The 16,439-nt window shown below is 34.8% G+C and overlaps 1 protein-coding gene across 8 annotated transcripts in view; it reads right to left on the bottom strand.

The window, feature by feature from the left end:
• LRCH2 (leucine rich repeats and calponin homology domain containing 2) overlaps positions 1-16,439 on the bottom strand; it is a 99,650-nt gene that overhangs the window by 28,053 nt on the left and 55,158 nt on the right. For 6 of the 8 annotated variants that reach the window (XM_032392835.1, XM_032392833.1, XM_032392836.1 and 3 more), the window contains exons 12-15: positions 15,308-15,385; positions 13,684-13,749; positions 4,170-4,218; positions 3,975-4,091 (exon numbers count right to left, since the gene is read on the bottom strand). In XM_032392835.1, the coding sequence (XP_032248726.1) occupies positions 3,975-4,091; positions 4,170-4,218; positions 13,684-13,749; positions 15,308-15,385 (310 nt within the window). The remainder of the gene's footprint in view (positions 1-3,974; positions 4,092-4,169; positions 4,219-13,683; positions 13,750-15,307; positions 15,386-16,439) is intronic. The other 2 variants (XM_032392837.1, XM_032392838.1) reach the window with 2 other exon arrangements.

The raw sequence follows: 16,439 nt of genomic DNA, 5'->3' as shown, positions 1-16,439 counted from the left end.
GGTTAAGGAGTGATCAGAAACTGGACATATAGAAATGGTAAGTCTGGCCCTAAAAGAAAAGAGACAAGGCAACAGCTGCAAGGGGACTTGGGGAAAACTGCAGAGGTCTGAGCCCATGTATCAGATGGCAAGTAAAGAGATGGAAAGGATGTAGAAGAGTGAGTGAATAACTGATAAAGGAAAGAAAGAGTGTGATGAGGCCAAGAACATAGATAATGAGACTTGTATTACTATTACTCAACTACACTTCTAATAAAAAATATTCATTACATATGAAAACTTAGAAAGGTACTCCTTAGTTTGCATTACTGCACAGATTTAAAGGTCCTAATACCCAAAACCTAATATATGCACAGGTTTGAGAATGTTCTATAAGTCCAACTTTTATTGAATCAATTCAGCTTTCCTCAATTAGTATGAGTCTGAATAACTGAAGTTTATTATATCTAAATTCAAATAATATAGTAAAGACCAATTTACAAACCAGAGAAACAAAAAAGGTGTTGAGAACTGAGAACAAAACAAATCAGGTTATTTCACAAACCCAGTTGGCTTCCTTATTCCGGTATAAAATTAATCATGATCAGAGAAAATACATAAAAATATTTTCCTTGGCATTAGCCTTTAAATGAAGATATACTGTATTTATGAAATCAGATATGTATTTTAAGGGTCATTATAATGTTTTATCATAACACTAATAAGATACATTTGAAGACATATATGGCATTTCAATAAATCAAATAATCCTTAAAACTAATACTGTATAGTTATTCTAATGCTTTTTAACTTTCTTGTTTAGAAATCAATCATCAAGTGCATTTAGAAAGCCATGTATTATTATTTTTAGAAGAAATTAAAGCTACTAATTTATATTAAACATAATTTATCAAAAAATTAGATGTTCATATTTTGTTGTGTATCTTATTAAAAGCATTAATACCTTTCTGTAAAATACATTTGCCTTTCTGTAAAAGATTTTTAATAAAGTAATGTATTTCCTGAAATACCTTTGCTTTGAAAAATGCAGTGACTTTATTTTGGCCATGAGGACATTGTTTTATTTAGTAGAGTAGTAATCTATACAAGAGTGGTCTGGGAGTCTAGAAGAGTTAGTGTAACTCTCCTACAGTGATTTACTTACTCATATAATCTGACCCAATTTATCTTCTTGCTCACATAATCTGGCTAATATGTTTGATACCTTTTTTACTTAGTTTCAGAGGCTTACCTGAAAAACATTACTATCCAAAATCAGTCTTGGCAACTGAGAAATAATAAATGAAGAGATCCACATACACAGACATACACACAAACACTTTCAATAAATATACTGAATAACAACAATGCCATTAATAATTTACCATGGAACACAAAGAAATCTTGTGGCTCAGTCATTTACATGTGTTAGGATAAAGTTGCACGAAATCTCCGTATGTTTCTTAACACCACAAAGCTAACAGGGCTATCACTGAGTGAGCTTGAGCTTGGTGATATTTGGATATAAATCTCTAAAGTAGTATATTTTTCCGTGTTTAATCAACTATAAATCCAGAGTAAGTTCAGTAATATATCCTATGAATAAAACCTTTTGATTCTTGGGAGATGGGTGATTAAGTAAGAGAAATTTTATTTTTGAAATAAAGACACTTCATAGGTATCAATGACGTCTTAAGCAAGAAAATACTGACGATTCTGAATAATGGTTTTAACTTAGAAGTAGTATCTCAGGTTTATATCTCTTTTTTACATCTTAGGAAAAAAACTGTTGACATCCAATTTTTTTCAGTGTCCTAACACTGACATCTTCTGACTATTGAGGAGAACTACATATGTCCTTAAACTATTTCCCAGTGACTAAAGCTTAATTTTGCACCCACTTTATTAAAAGCATGGAAGAAATTAACAATTGTTGAATGATGATAACGTAATGGACATTTCAAAGATTACCTCAATTGATCTCTTAGCGGCTTATAAAATAGAAATATTATAGGACCTATGTTTAAGCCTTAAAAAAAATATTTAACAAATGATGCTACTAAATCAAAGAACTATTTTTTTAAAGGCTCATTGAGGCTTCTATTAAGACTTTATTGAGAAGTTCACTTGGGTTACTGTAAAGTATTTTTATAAACAATAAAACTATCGATTTGAAAGTTTTCATTTGATATTAGGCTATCCACAGTAGATAAACAGGCAGTTTAGCATAGGCTCTGGGTTCAAATCTTGGCTCAGCTGCTTATTAGCTAAGTGACATGAAGCATATTACTTAGCCTCTCTGTGCCTTAATTTCCCCATCTGCAAAATAGTTGTTATGAATATTAAATGAGTTGATATTTGTACTTAGAACAGTACCTGGCACTTAGTAAGTGCTATGCAAGTGTTTTGATAAACTGTCAGAATTTAGATGCTTTTACTTTACTAGTAGATCAAATAAATATCAAAATCTCTTCCATTAGTCAGAAAAACTAAAATTTCCCCCACATCATCACTCATTCATCAGGTTTTATCTACTAACAAATTTTATTGAGTGCCTTTGTTCAAGGTCCTATAAACTGAAAGAGGAGATTCTGAAATAAATGTCAGAATGTAAATATAACTGCAGATCTGTAAAGACTTGGGATAAAAAGACTTTCACCATTACTGACCAGGGTTCTGTTTGGAATGTCCTTGTTATTTTTCCCTTTTATTTCTTCATTATCTCTCATATTGACCAGGTAACATGAAGCTCAATAAAAGGATTCAGTAATTACTTGTAGAAGGATGAAACTTATCACAGACTTGCTATGACACATAACATTCTTGTTTTGGTCGTATGATACTACTTCCAAATATGTTATATTCCCATATAAGGAAACAGATCAATGTGTACAGATAACCACTTCACTCAAACAGAGAAAACCATGAAATATAATCTTATCCGTTAGTGATATAAACATCAAACTACCTATAACTTAGCACAGAACCATGTATTTACATAAAATTATTATTATTAGATAAAAATTAGGCTTTGGGAAACAGAAAGGTGCACAAAAACAACAGAATTTGGTATTCATGGGGTAGGAAACTTGTCTGCACTGTTCATCTGAGTCAGGAATTCCAATAATGGATTCTGACTAGTACTGAAGATTATGCTAATTCCACTGGTATCTATAAACATAGCAGACTTTAAACACAAATGAATATTACAATATTTACAAAGGTATACACAGTAAAATTTCATTAAAAACCTGTGAACTAGAAATTTGAGATAATTCAAATAGTCTTAAGTTTTTAACTAAGATAAAAGATCATCTTAAGAAATCTAAGGGTGCAAGAAGAAAAAATGGGGGAGAAACACTTGTAAGTATTTTTAGAGCCATGTAAATAGCATTTATTTAGACAGAAACAGTTAAATGCTAATTGCAAATACATGCGAACTATATAGTGAAACAAATCTACTGAAAGACCTTTTCTAGGCAATTCTTTTAAAACATAACTACATATTGCTACAACTAGCGGTATAGCAAACATTCATCTTTCATGTCAAGTATCTGGTAAATCACAATTCACATTGATCTACAATGTCATTCTTTTTTTTTTTTAAAGATTTTATTTATTTATTTGAGAGAGAGAGAATGAGAGAGACAGCACATGAGAGGGGGGAGGGTCAGAGGGAGAAGCAGACGCCCTGCCGAGCAGGGAGCCCGATGCGGGACTCGATCCCGGGACTCCAGGATCATGACCTGAGCCGAAGGCAGTCGCTTAACCAACTGAGCCACCCAGGCGCCCTACAATGTCATTCTTAATTATCCTAAATTACTGAAATTTTATATATTTAACTAGATCATATTATCTATACCCATGCATGTGGGAAACCAAGATAAAATAACACATTTACTATACGTAACTAGTTATAGTCTACGTAATTAATACAAAACTTATAAAATCAAAACTAATAATTACAAAGTAAATTTTGCAATTTAATAAAGTACCTTGAAATATTCTTTTCTAATCTGTTTGCTCCGCCTCCTTTCTTCACTCTGCCAGATTATAGGTTGAGATTCTGGCCACTGCTGTTCATCTATTTGATCCTTCTGATTTTCTAAGGGCTGTAATGAGACAATTTCTTTTAACTAAATAAATGAGAACAAAATATTAGATATAACAGAAATTCATTTTCCTCTTACCTGCCACGTGAGGGGTGATAACGGAGAATTAACTTCATCTGCTGAGACACTACAAAATTAAAGATGCCTTAATATGTTAAAAAATTTAGAATTACCCTTAGGAATTTATTATGAACAATATAAAGTTGTCTCTTTATTTTTTAACCAGAAATCTAAAGAATTTACCCATGTCTATGGTTTGAACTAATAACATAAAACTTAAAGTCGACAAAATCATATTTAAGTTCCCAATCACTTCTATTCCTTTAAAAAAACATCAAAATGAGTTTATTTAATATCATCCTATGCAAAGGACTACTTTAAGGACTTTTTAGAGGCCAAAAGACATGTAATACCTAGACATACAGTGAAAAAACAGAATGTTTATTACATTAAATCATTACAAAAAACTAATAATTTTATACAAATTTATTTTGTTTAAATGCCAAAGAGATTAGGGGAGTAATTCTTTGACTATTGAATTACAAATTATGAACCTCTAACCCTTCATTCTGACACACAGGGGCTATGGTAGAAATTCTTTTCATCTATGTTTGTCAGGAAAGTAGACCGCACATGTTGTCATTAGGTAAGAAGTTCCTTTGGAAAAAATACACAGACAAAATGCCCACTAGAGCTGTTATTATTCAACACTGTTGTAGAACTTCTCTATTGTACAGTAAGAAAAGAACATTTAAAAATTAGAGAGAAAGAAAGAAATTTTCAAAATTTATGGAAGACATGATTATCCAAGGGGGAAAAATCTATTATTATTAAAAGAAGGTTACCAGTTATAAAAAAATATACAAAAGTAAATAGCTTTCTCATGTATCAATTATAATAAGCTATAAAATATATTAGGAAAAAAATTCATTCATAAAAGGAAGGAAAAGCAAAAATACTAGGAACAAACTTAACTTAGACATGCATAAAACCTACATGAAAAAAACTACCCATGTTGGGGCACCTGAGTGGCATGATCAGTTAAGCATCCGACACTTGATTTCGGCTCAGGTCATGATCTTGGGGGTGTGAGATGGAGCCTGCTTGGGATTCTCTCTCTCCCTCTGCCCCCAACCCTGTTCCCCGTTCCCGTTCATGCTCTCTCTCAAAAAAAAAAAAAAAAAAAAAAAAAAAAAAAACCTACCAATGTCTAGTAAGGAAATTGAATAACTGGAAAATTCTTAGAAAGACTAAATATTATAGGTATAACTTCTTCAAATTAATTGACAGTTCAAGTAAACTATAATAAAAAAACCAGAAAGTATTTTTGGGTTTATATTAAATATTTGATAAAAGAATTTCAAAGTTAATTTGGAAGAATGAATGATAAAGAAGAGAAAAGTTACATAATTGCATATATTCTATTAAATTAAAGTAATTAAATACTACTAGATCCGGAATTTATAGATTTTCCAGTGGGAGACAAGTACAGGACCACACATATAACAACTTATGATTTAAGAAATGAAATTCACAATAGTCGTAGAAATGATAGGTTATGTAGCAAATAGTGTTGAAACAACTGATTAACCAATTATAAAACAAACAGTAATAAAGAAAAACAGAGGGTGAGGAGGACAGGGAGTGAGAAAAAGAAGGAGAGAGGGTGCAAGAGAGGAAGAAAAAAACTAAATACTTTACCTCATATCAAATACCAAAATTAATGACTAAAAGATTTAAATATTAATAAAGATGAAATCACATAAGTATATGAAAAATATGGGCAGTAATTTTTTAAATGTTGGGACAGAAGGGGTATATGGAAGAAACAATTAAACTAAATATTGACAAAACACAAAAAAATGTAAGAATTAGACTTTCCATCTGGCCAAGATAGAATAACAGTGATCAGATTTATACCCTGACGGAAAACACTAAAAGAACAGACAAAATATATAAAATTCTGCTTTCCAAGACACTGAGTATCAGGCAAGAAAAGAAGACATTTTATCCCTTACAGATGGGTAACAAACAAGGGAAACCCCATAACTGCATCAGGTTGCTGCAGGAAAAGAGTTTCCAGGCTTCTAGCCCAGAGAGGAAGAACCAAAGTAAGGCCCAGGGGGCTCCCTGAACTGAGGAGACAGAGCTGGGAGCCAGGGTGAAAAAGATGGATGGAATTAACAGGACAAAGTAATAGAGAAAAAAGCAATGCACAGAGAAAGAACTTAAAAGTTCTACAGAAGCATTCTTAAAATTTTAACAGAGTACTGAGCCCTGATCATATGTTATGAGAAAACTACACTAGGCAAAAGAATGAACAACCAGAAAGATTAGATAGAATAATTCTCCAACTCTGAGAGGACTGAGTAAATAATACCAGTTCCCACCAGCCAGACTGGAAAAGCATATAGTTCACGGGGCATCAGCTATAGTACTAAGAAAAGTCTTGCTCCAGTAGGGGGCCAAATCTGGTCCTAGACTAAATGCCACACTGATTCCACATAGTAAGTCATAAAACCAAATCCCACAATTATCAAATTGTCGCCAAGTAATTTAACCACATCCTAGAACAAAGTTCAAGAATATTTATAATAATACTGTAAAATCCAGCACCCAAGAAGGTAAAGCTCACAATGTCCAACATTCAATCAAAAACTGAATCAGGTAATGTTCAGAAGCTAGAGGAAAAGACTAAACATGTTAAGTACAGACACAAAAGACATAAAATAGATAAAAATCAAAGTTCAGGAGATGAAAAGTACAACATCTGAAATTAAAAAAAAAACTGGATGGGATTAACTGTAGATTGGACATTTAATAGAGGGGAGCCTGGCTGGCTCAGTTGGTACAGCATGAGACTCTTGATCTCGGGGTTTTAAGTTTGAGCCCCATGTTGGGATGGAGGTTACTTAAAAATAAAATCTTAAAAAAAAAAAAAAAAGAAATGATTAGTGAAAGTAAAGACTTAGTAAAAGAACTATCAAAAATCAAACACAGAGGGCGCCTGAGTGGCTCAGTCAGTTAAGTGTCTGCCTTCAGCTCAGGTCATGATCCTGAGGTCCTGCTTCTCTCTTTCCTGCTCCCCCTGCTTGTGCTCTCTCTCTCAAATAAATAAAATCTTTAAAAAATTAAAAAGAAAAATCAAACACAGAAAGAAAAATATTGAAGAGGACTGAACAGAAACTCAGTGATTGGTGGGAAACTTCAAGTAGCCTAATATAAATATAATTGGGGTTCCAGAAGAATAGGTCAGGGGACAGAAATTATATCTGGGCCCCAAAGAAGAAATAAGGGCCCCAAATTTTCAAATTTCCTGAAAACAATAAACCCACAAATTTGAGAAGCTCAAAGAACTCCAAGCAAAAGAAAAATGAAGAAAACTACACTAAGATACATCATAATCAAATTACTTAAAAACAAATGATAAAAAGAAAATGTAAACAGCAGCCAGAGAAAAACGAAACATTAGGTTCTATGAAACAAACACTCACAACAGAATTTTCATAAGAAACAACACAATCCAGAGGACAGTGGAGAAAATTCTTTAAAGTACTGAAAGACAGGCGCCCGGAGGGCTCAGATGGTTAAGCATCTGCCTTCAGCTCAGGTCATAATCTCCAGGTCCTGGGATAGAGCCCCACGTCGGGCTCCTGGCTCAGCGGGGAGCCTGCTTCTCCCTCTCCCTCTCCCCCTGGCTCATGCTCTCTCTCTCTGTATCTCTGTGTCTCAAATAAATAAACAAAATCTTTTTAAAAAATGTACAATAGGTACATAATAAATTCCAATGTTGATTTCAAGGAACAGTTTCTCCCACATTTAAAAAAAAAATAAAGTACTGAAAGAAAACAAAAATGTCAACCTAGAATTTTGTATCAGCAAAGATAGCTTTCAAAAATGAAGGTGAAAAAAACTTTCTCATACAGAAGCTGAAAGGATTCAACACCAGCAGACCAGTAATAAAAGTAGTGTTAAAGTTTCTCTTTCAGGTAAAAAGAAAATTATACATGGAAATACAGAGCTACACAAAGGAATACAGAGCTACTAGATAGAGATGGTAACTAAGGGAGGAAAGATAAAAGACATTATTCTGATTATTTAAATCTCTTTAAAGAAATAATTGAGGGGTGCCTGGGTGGCTCAGTCGTTAAGCGTCTGCCTTCAGCTCAGGTCATGATCCCAGGGTCCTGGGATCGAGCCCCGCATCAGGCTCCCTGCTCTGCAGGAAACCTGCTTCTCCCTCTTCTACTCCCCCTGCTTGTGTTCCCTCTCTCGCTGTGTCTCTCTCTGTCAAATAAATAAATAAAATCTAAAAAAAAAAAAAAGAAAAGAAAAGAAATAATTGACTCTTTAAAGCAAAAATAATAACAATGTATTATGGGGTTTATAACATATATATAAGTAAAATGTACAGCAACAACACCACAGAGGCCAAAAGGGAAGAAAGAGAAGTATACTGTTGTAAAGTTATGCAATATATGAAATGGCATAATAGCACTTGAAGGTAGACTGCGATAAGTTAAACACTATACTTTATTTTTTTTTATTTTATTTATTTATTATTTGTCAGAGAAAGAGAGCGAGCACACAAGCAGGGGGAGCGGCGGGCAGAGAGAGAAGCAGGCTCCCCGCTGAGCAAGGAGCCCGATGCAGGACTTGATCCCAGGACCCTGAGCCAAAGGCAGACGCTTAACTGACTGAGCCACTCAGGTGTCCCAGTTAAACACTATACTTGAAACCCTAAAATAATCTCTAATGTATGATAACAAAAAATTATAGCTAATAAGCCCATGAAGGAGATAAATAGGAACTTTAAAATAAAATTAAAAAGAGGAAAGATGTCTATAAAGGATAAGACAAAAACACATTAGAAGATGGTAGATTTAAATACATTAATATCAATAATTCCATTAAATATAAACAATATTAACATTGCCATTAAAAGATGGTCAGATTAAATTAAAAAAGGAAGATGCTACCATATGCTAAATACAAGAAACCCACTTTCTCCACAAAACACAAATTGGTTAAAAATAAAAGGATGGAGAAAGATGTATCTATCATGTTAACACTAATCAAAAGAAAGCTGAGATGACTATACAATATCAGAAAAGTAGACTTCAAAGAATATTACCAGAAATATAAAAAATGTCATTCCAAAATGACAAAGCTATAAATTCACCAAGAGGACACTACAGTCCTAAACATTTATGTATCTAACACAGAGTATATGCATATATGAAGGAAAAATGATAGAACTTCAAAGACAAATCCCCCATTAGTCTTGGAGATTTCAATAGTCTTCTCTTAATAACTGATAAAACCGACATTGTAGTGTGCCAAGGGGGTGGTGTGGTGGTGAAGACAAACAGTAAACAAATAAAAGAAGTATATATTCAGAATGCCGATGGCAAAAAAGTATAAATTTAGAATGTCAGAGGGTATTCAGTTCTTTGGAGAAAAATAAAACAAGGTATGGGAAAAAGGACAAAGAAGTGGGGAGGCATGCTCTTTTATTTAAGTTGTCCAGGGAACCCCTTGCTGATGAAGTGAAATTTGAGCAGAAACCTGACGCCAAGGGAATAAGCCATATGGTTATCTAGGGGGAAATCATTTCAGGCAGAGGCAAAGCCTTGAGGGAGCAGGAAATGCCTGGTGTATTGAGATGCAACAAGGAGGCCTAGTATATAGTATAGCTAGAGAGGAACTAACTAACCAGGAAGACCAGGCAAGAGAGGAAGACAGGAGGGAGCCAAATAATGTAGAGGTTTGTAAGTCCTTAAAGGACTCTAGTTTTTATTCCGAATGAGATGGGCAGTCATTAGAGAATTATGAAGAGTGATATGATCTGACTTACATTTCAACAATCTGATGCTTTTTTGAAAAACAGACTAAAGGAAAGCAAGGGCAGGAAACCTGTTAGGAGGCTTATGTAACTGAAGTTGAGATGGCTAGAGCTGAAAAAAGTCAGAGAAAGACCTATCATATGATTTCACTCGTATTTGGAATTTAAGAAACAAAACAGATGAACATAGGGGAAGGGAAGGAAAAATAAAATAAGAGGAAAACAGAGAGGGAGGCAAACCATAAGAAACAGTTAACTAGAGACCAAACTGAGGACTGGTGGAGGGGCGGTGGGTGGGGGGATGGGCTAGTAGGGTAATGGGTATTAAGGAGGGCACTTGTGATGAGCACTAGGTGTTGTTAAGTGATTAATCAATAAATTCTACTCCTGAAACCAATATTACACTACATGTTAAGTAAGTTGAATTTAAATAAAAACTTGGAAGGAAAAATAATAAAAATAAATAATAAAAATAAAGAATTTTTTAAAAACACATGGCAAGGGCTAGGGTGGTAGCTGTGAAGGTTGTAAGAGGTGATCAGATTCTGGGTATATTTTGAAGGTAGAATCAACAAGATTTGCTATTGGATTAGATAAGGCATGTGAAAGAAAGTGACATGTTAATTCAAGGTTGACTCTAAGGTTAATGAGCTGAGCAACTATAAGGATGAGTTGACATTTTCTGAAATGGGAAAAAATACAGGAAAAACAAATTCAAGAGGGGCGCCTGGGTGGCTCAGTCGTTAAGCGTCTGCCTTCAGCTCAGGTCATGATCCCAGCATCCTGGGATCGAGCCGCACATCGGGCTCTCTGCTCCACGGGAAGCCTGCTTGCTTCTCCCTCTCCCACTCGCCCTGCTTGTGTTCCTGCTCTCGCTATCTCACTCTCTGTCAAATAAATAAATAAAATCTTAAAAAAAAAAAAAAACAAATTCAAGAGGTACAAGGAGGGATTAAGAGTGTGGTTTTGGAAAGTTAAGTTTCATATGCCTATTATACAACCACGTGGAGGTGCTGAGTAGGCAACAGGTTATACAACTCTGTGGTGTATATATATATGTAACACATGCATGTGCAAATATTCATGCACACAGATAGAAAAAGGGTCTAAAGGGAAAAATACCAAAATACTATGACTTGTCATCTCTGGAGAGTGGGATAATAGGTGATATTTATTTATTTATTTATTTGCATTTGCTAAATTTTACAATTTTTCAACAATAAAGCTACATTAATCTTATAATCAGGAAAATATTTTTTTAATTTTGTTTTTAAAGAAAAAATTGAGCGATTGTTTTGAAAATGAGAAAAGTAGAAGCAATAGTTATGGGGCGCCTGGGTGGCTCAGTCATTAAGTGTCTACCTTCGGCTCAGGTCATGATCCCAGGCTACTGGGATTGAGCCCTGCATCAGGCTCCCTGATCATCGGGAAGCCTGCTTCTCCCTCTCCCACTCCCCCGGCTTGTATTCCCTCTCTCGCTGTCTCTCTCTCTGTCAAATAAATAAATAAAATCTTAAAAAATAATAATAATAATAGTTCTATGAAGGAGAGGCCAGGATTAGATATCACACTTTTGAGGTTTGGGCAACTGGGTCTTTCTCAAGAGAATATTAGGGGCCTGGGGAGGAAGCTTAAGATGGGAATGAAAGGAAGTGAGGGGGAAAGGAATAACACAAACTGTAAGGAGAGCAAATATATAAGATAACAGAATCAGTATTTAAAAAGGGTGGGAGTGGGTTAAATCCAATTAATGAAATTTGAGTAGAGGAATGTTTCTAGACTTGAGTATAAAAAGTCATCTTTACACTTGAACTGAATTCTGAAAGCCTAAGTGAAAAAAAGAAGAAAAGGCAATCCCAGTAGAGAAACCAGGATCTAGAACACAGAGATGTGAAACCATGACAGAATAAAAAAACAAAGTACTGTTCCTAACAGCAAAAGGTGCCAATGGAAGAGTGCATGCTAAGGTTTAAGGAAGGCAGAAACTCACTTCAATCTTACGGGTTAAGCATTTTCAGCTTTATCCTAGAAGTGATAAGGAACCAGTAGAAGATAATAAATGGCAGTCACACAGTTAGATGGTTCTAGAACCATCATTCTTACATCAGTGCAGAAGACAAACTTAAAGGTAGGCAAAAGTGAAGCATGGAGATACGTCTGGGGACTGTTGCAGTAATCCAGGAGGAAAAGGATGGGGCCTAAACCAACATACATGGCTGTGCTAGGAATGGAGAAATTGGGATAGATGCAAGTAATGCTAGGAAGCTATAATTTTCAGGGCACCCGGGTGGCTCAGTCGGTTAAGCGTCTGCCTTCGGCTCAGGTCATGATCTCAGGCTCCTGGGATGGAGCCCCACATCGGGCTCTCTGCTCAGCGGGAAGTCTGCTTCTCCCTCTCATTCCCTCTTTGTGCGTGTTCTCTCTCTCTCTCTCAAATAAATAAATAAACTCTTTAAAAAATATGGGGCGCCTGGGTGGCTCAGATGGTTGAGCAACTGCCTTCGGCTCAGGTCATGATCCCAGGGTCCTGGGATCGAGCCCTACGTCTGGCTCCTGGCTCAGCGGGGAGCCTGCTTCTCCCTCTGCCTCTCCCCCTACTCATGCTCTCTCTCTCTGTATCCCTGTCTCAAATAAATAAATAAAATCTTTAAAAATAATAATAATAAATAAAAAATAAAATAAATAAGTAAAATAAAAAATAATAAAAACAAAAATAAAACAAGCTATAATTTTCTGTGATTGACTAGATTGGGAGGGGTGCATAAGAGAGAGAAGTTTCCGATGATTTCAAAGTTGCTGATTTAGGTGACTGAGTAGTGGCACACTCACTCAGGCAAACGATATAGGAGAAGAAATAAATTTGGGAAAAAATAAGTTTAGTTTAGACTGTGAGGTATCCAGGAAAAGATATCAGTGGGATGTGTGAATCTCAAGGAAGCAAAATGTTCTTGTTACCATATGTTAAGACTTGGGGTTCTGGAACCAGACAACCTGAGCTTGAATCTTCACTGTACCACTTACTAACTGTATGACCTTGAGCAAATTATGGTAATTTCTGAGCCTCAGTTTTCTCCCTTACAAAATGGGGTAACAACAGTAACAACTTCATAGAGTTACTATGAGGATTAAATGAGATAAGACATCTAACCCACTCAGAACAGTTTGCGTATAAAAGCATTCAAGAAATGTTAATTCTTTCTGTGTATACTGCTATACCCACCCTACCCCCAGCCTTGGACCTTTACACTCCTACAGGAATGGCCCAGGAATTGAACCGATGCAAATTTTCAAACTGCCAAAAAGATAAATAGAAACTTTCAAGGTTTTCTAGTTCTCTGGAATTCATATATATTAACTTAGACCCTGTATTCATATAGAAGAATTTAGTAAAACTCAATTGAAATGAAATAAAAAGTGAATGATAACAGAACAAACACGATGATGAAGAAACACATTATTCCCAGCAGTAATGGTCATACAATAAATGGTTTGCTGAGTTAATAAATGCTTCTATCATTACAACAAAATGCAGGTATGAGCACAAAAAGAGATCAGATCAGCATTTTTGAATTTGTTTATATCAAAAGTAAATTTAATTGGTGCTAGAACACACTTCTCCATTAAATTATCTAGTTACATTAAATCTATATCATTTATTCAATTAAAGCCCACATATGGGAAAATCACTGTTAGAGAATCAAGTTTCATTATAAAATACTAAATATAAGGACTAAGATATTTTTATACCTCTTTTCGCATTCCATAGTTTGTTTTGGCTTGTTTCTTGGGACAGAAGTTGAATGATTAAGAATCCTAGAAGTAAATCAATACGTTAATTCCAAAACACATTAAAGAGAAAAGTGTTTACACATGATATAAAAAATCTCCATAATAAACTGCATCTGGTCCATGAAGATCTCTGCTAGAAAACAATGTTTACATATTATTTAGATCTAATGCCCATGACTATTATGAAGGAATGAAGCTCACCAACTCTTCCACGCATCTTCTTTTATAAACCTTTTCTCGAAACCGGGATATCTTCTAACCATGCTATTGCCCTGTGTGTATCTAACTTTTGGCTGAGACAGAAAAACAGATGCAGATTGTTTAGGTGCCATCATGACTGATTTCATTTTCCCAGCACTGCAAATGACGCGAGTTATGTTGATGCAACAGATGACCATTTTGCCAAAAGCCAAATAACAAATCTTAATTCTAAATGTAAAGCCATGTTAAAGTTCAATTATTTAAAAAAAAGCTCACAAATTTATTAAACTTTTAGTACCCAAATGAAATGGTATTTGAAGAGAACAAAAAAGAGAAAGAACGACAAACCATCATGAGAGAACTACTTGTCCATAATTTTATAGAATTCTAAGTATTAATCTCAAAGTCAAAAGTAATGAATTAATAACTTTCTTTCACATAAGTCACTAACCTATTTAAGAGTTCTTAATATTTATTTACTATAGACTTAAATGTAACTTACTTTTCAATTTTAAAGTTTAGTCTTATAAGGAATAAAATATGTCTTTTATTCAAAAACCTTTGGATGTCAACTATCAAAACATAGAGGAGAAAATAATTTAAAATTAAAAGCACATATTTACTACTAAAAGATATCATAAGCTAAAGATAAGTTGGTAATTACAGAAAGATGGTTAACCTAAAGAAACCAATTTCCATTACCTCGGTTTCCTCACTAGCTTGGATGGATTAAAGCCTCCCTAGGAGGAAATCACAGTGAGGAGCAAAGGACAAGTATCACAGGCAAAGCAGTATAGCTTTGCACCAAACAACACCTTTATTCTTCTTAGTATGGACATATACTAAAATTGCACTTAATCCCGAAATGCAAAAGAACTAAGGTAAAAAAATATCTAAGACTATTAGGAAGAAATACACCTTTAAAGAGTGATTTTTAAAAAGGAGATGTAACAGTGAGAACTGTCCTGAGGGGTGAATGTCAGGATTGCTGACAGCGGGAGGTGAGGGATCAAACTACAATGCCCTCACTACAGTAAATTCTGAATTGTCCGCAAACCACACTTACTAGCATTGTAATTACTGATGTCTATAAATCAGACTGGAGCAGAAAGAAAAACAAAGTGAGATCCACTTACCTATAAACTGTATTTTATATGGGAATTCCCCTACGTAAACGCTTGTTTGTACATGGGTATTTAATGTTTTACTCTGTGATACTCAAAGTCAAAATAAACATCTATTTTATCTAAATATCTATTCTAGATTATTAACACATTTCCCTAACCCAGTTACTAGTATTGTATTTTAAGTAAATGACTATAAAATTCAGCTGCACCAACCTGGCCCCTTAATACTTAATGTTTCCACAAACTCTAGATACCTTGATGCATGTCCTGCTGCTCTGGTCCTCTGGAAGAATTTTTCACTGAATGATGCTCTATAACACAAAGGCCTCCATCTGTATTCACATTTCCCGTACATCAACCAAACCAAAAGATGGGAGAAGTAAGATGTTTTGGGAGAGGACAGGGAAGTCATTAGTAAAGCAAGCAAAAAAGAAAGAATGGATAGATTTCAAGGGTTGGGAGAACTACCTAATTAGTTACAACAAGCTAGAGGTTAACATGATGCCCCTCAAACTGGAATATTCATATATATGATCAGAAAAAAAAAAATCACATGAAATAGGTTATGTATATAATTTCTATAATTCTGAACCAAAATAATAAACTTCTCAAAATGTGATTTTCCTTTCCATGATCCTTAATTATACTTCAATATAACTTTTCAAAATTACTTTTTTTTATTTAGCCATATTACATAGTTAAGAAGCACATCTTTCCGCAGTATGTAAAAACTCTCAGAACACACTTAACAGCAAATAAAATAATTATTAAAAAGATAATAGAAAATACTATGCAAGTTAGCAGAAGTGAACATGCAATGGGAACCAGTCAACTGAAGCTACTCATTGCAAAAGCCCACATATATCGTAATCCTTTCTTTATGATGATAACCACACAAATTTTAAGAAGCCACCTAAACATCAACTTATTCAGCCACATAATAAGAATATCTGTATAAGAAAATGAACAGGGGCACCTGGGTGGCTCAGGCGGTTAAGTGTCCAACTCTTGATTTCAGCTCATGTCATGATCTCAGGGTCACAACATCAAGCCCCACATCGGGCTCCACGCTCAGCGCAGAGTCTGCTTGAGACTCTCTCTTCCTCCCTCTCCCTCTGCCCTTCCCCCCCAAAATAAATAAAATCTTAAAAAAAAAAAGAACAGTAGTTATTTCTCTAATAATTAGATTTAAGAGGGTTGGTGGAAATTTGAAGAATTAGCTAAATAATTTAGAACATTAAGATAATTTTTTAAGGGGCACCTGGGTGGCTCAGTCATTAAGCGTCTGCCTTCGGCTCAGGTCATGATCCCAGGGTCCTGGGATCGAGCCCCACATCAGGCTCCCTGCTCAGCGGGAAGCCTGCTTCTCCCTCTCCCACTCCCCCT

The sequence above is a fragment of the Phoca vitulina genome, unplaced genomic scaffold (genome assembly GCF_004348235.1).
Source record: "Phoca vitulina isolate PV1807 unplaced genomic scaffold, GSC_HSeal_1.0 scaffold69, whole genome shotgun sequence".
NCBI classification, from domain to species: domain Eukaryota; kingdom Metazoa; phylum Chordata; class Mammalia; order Carnivora; family Phocidae; genus Phoca; species Phoca vitulina.
The sequence above is the reverse complement of the archived record's forward strand: the minus strand, read 5'-3'. Positions and strand labels throughout refer to the sequence as shown.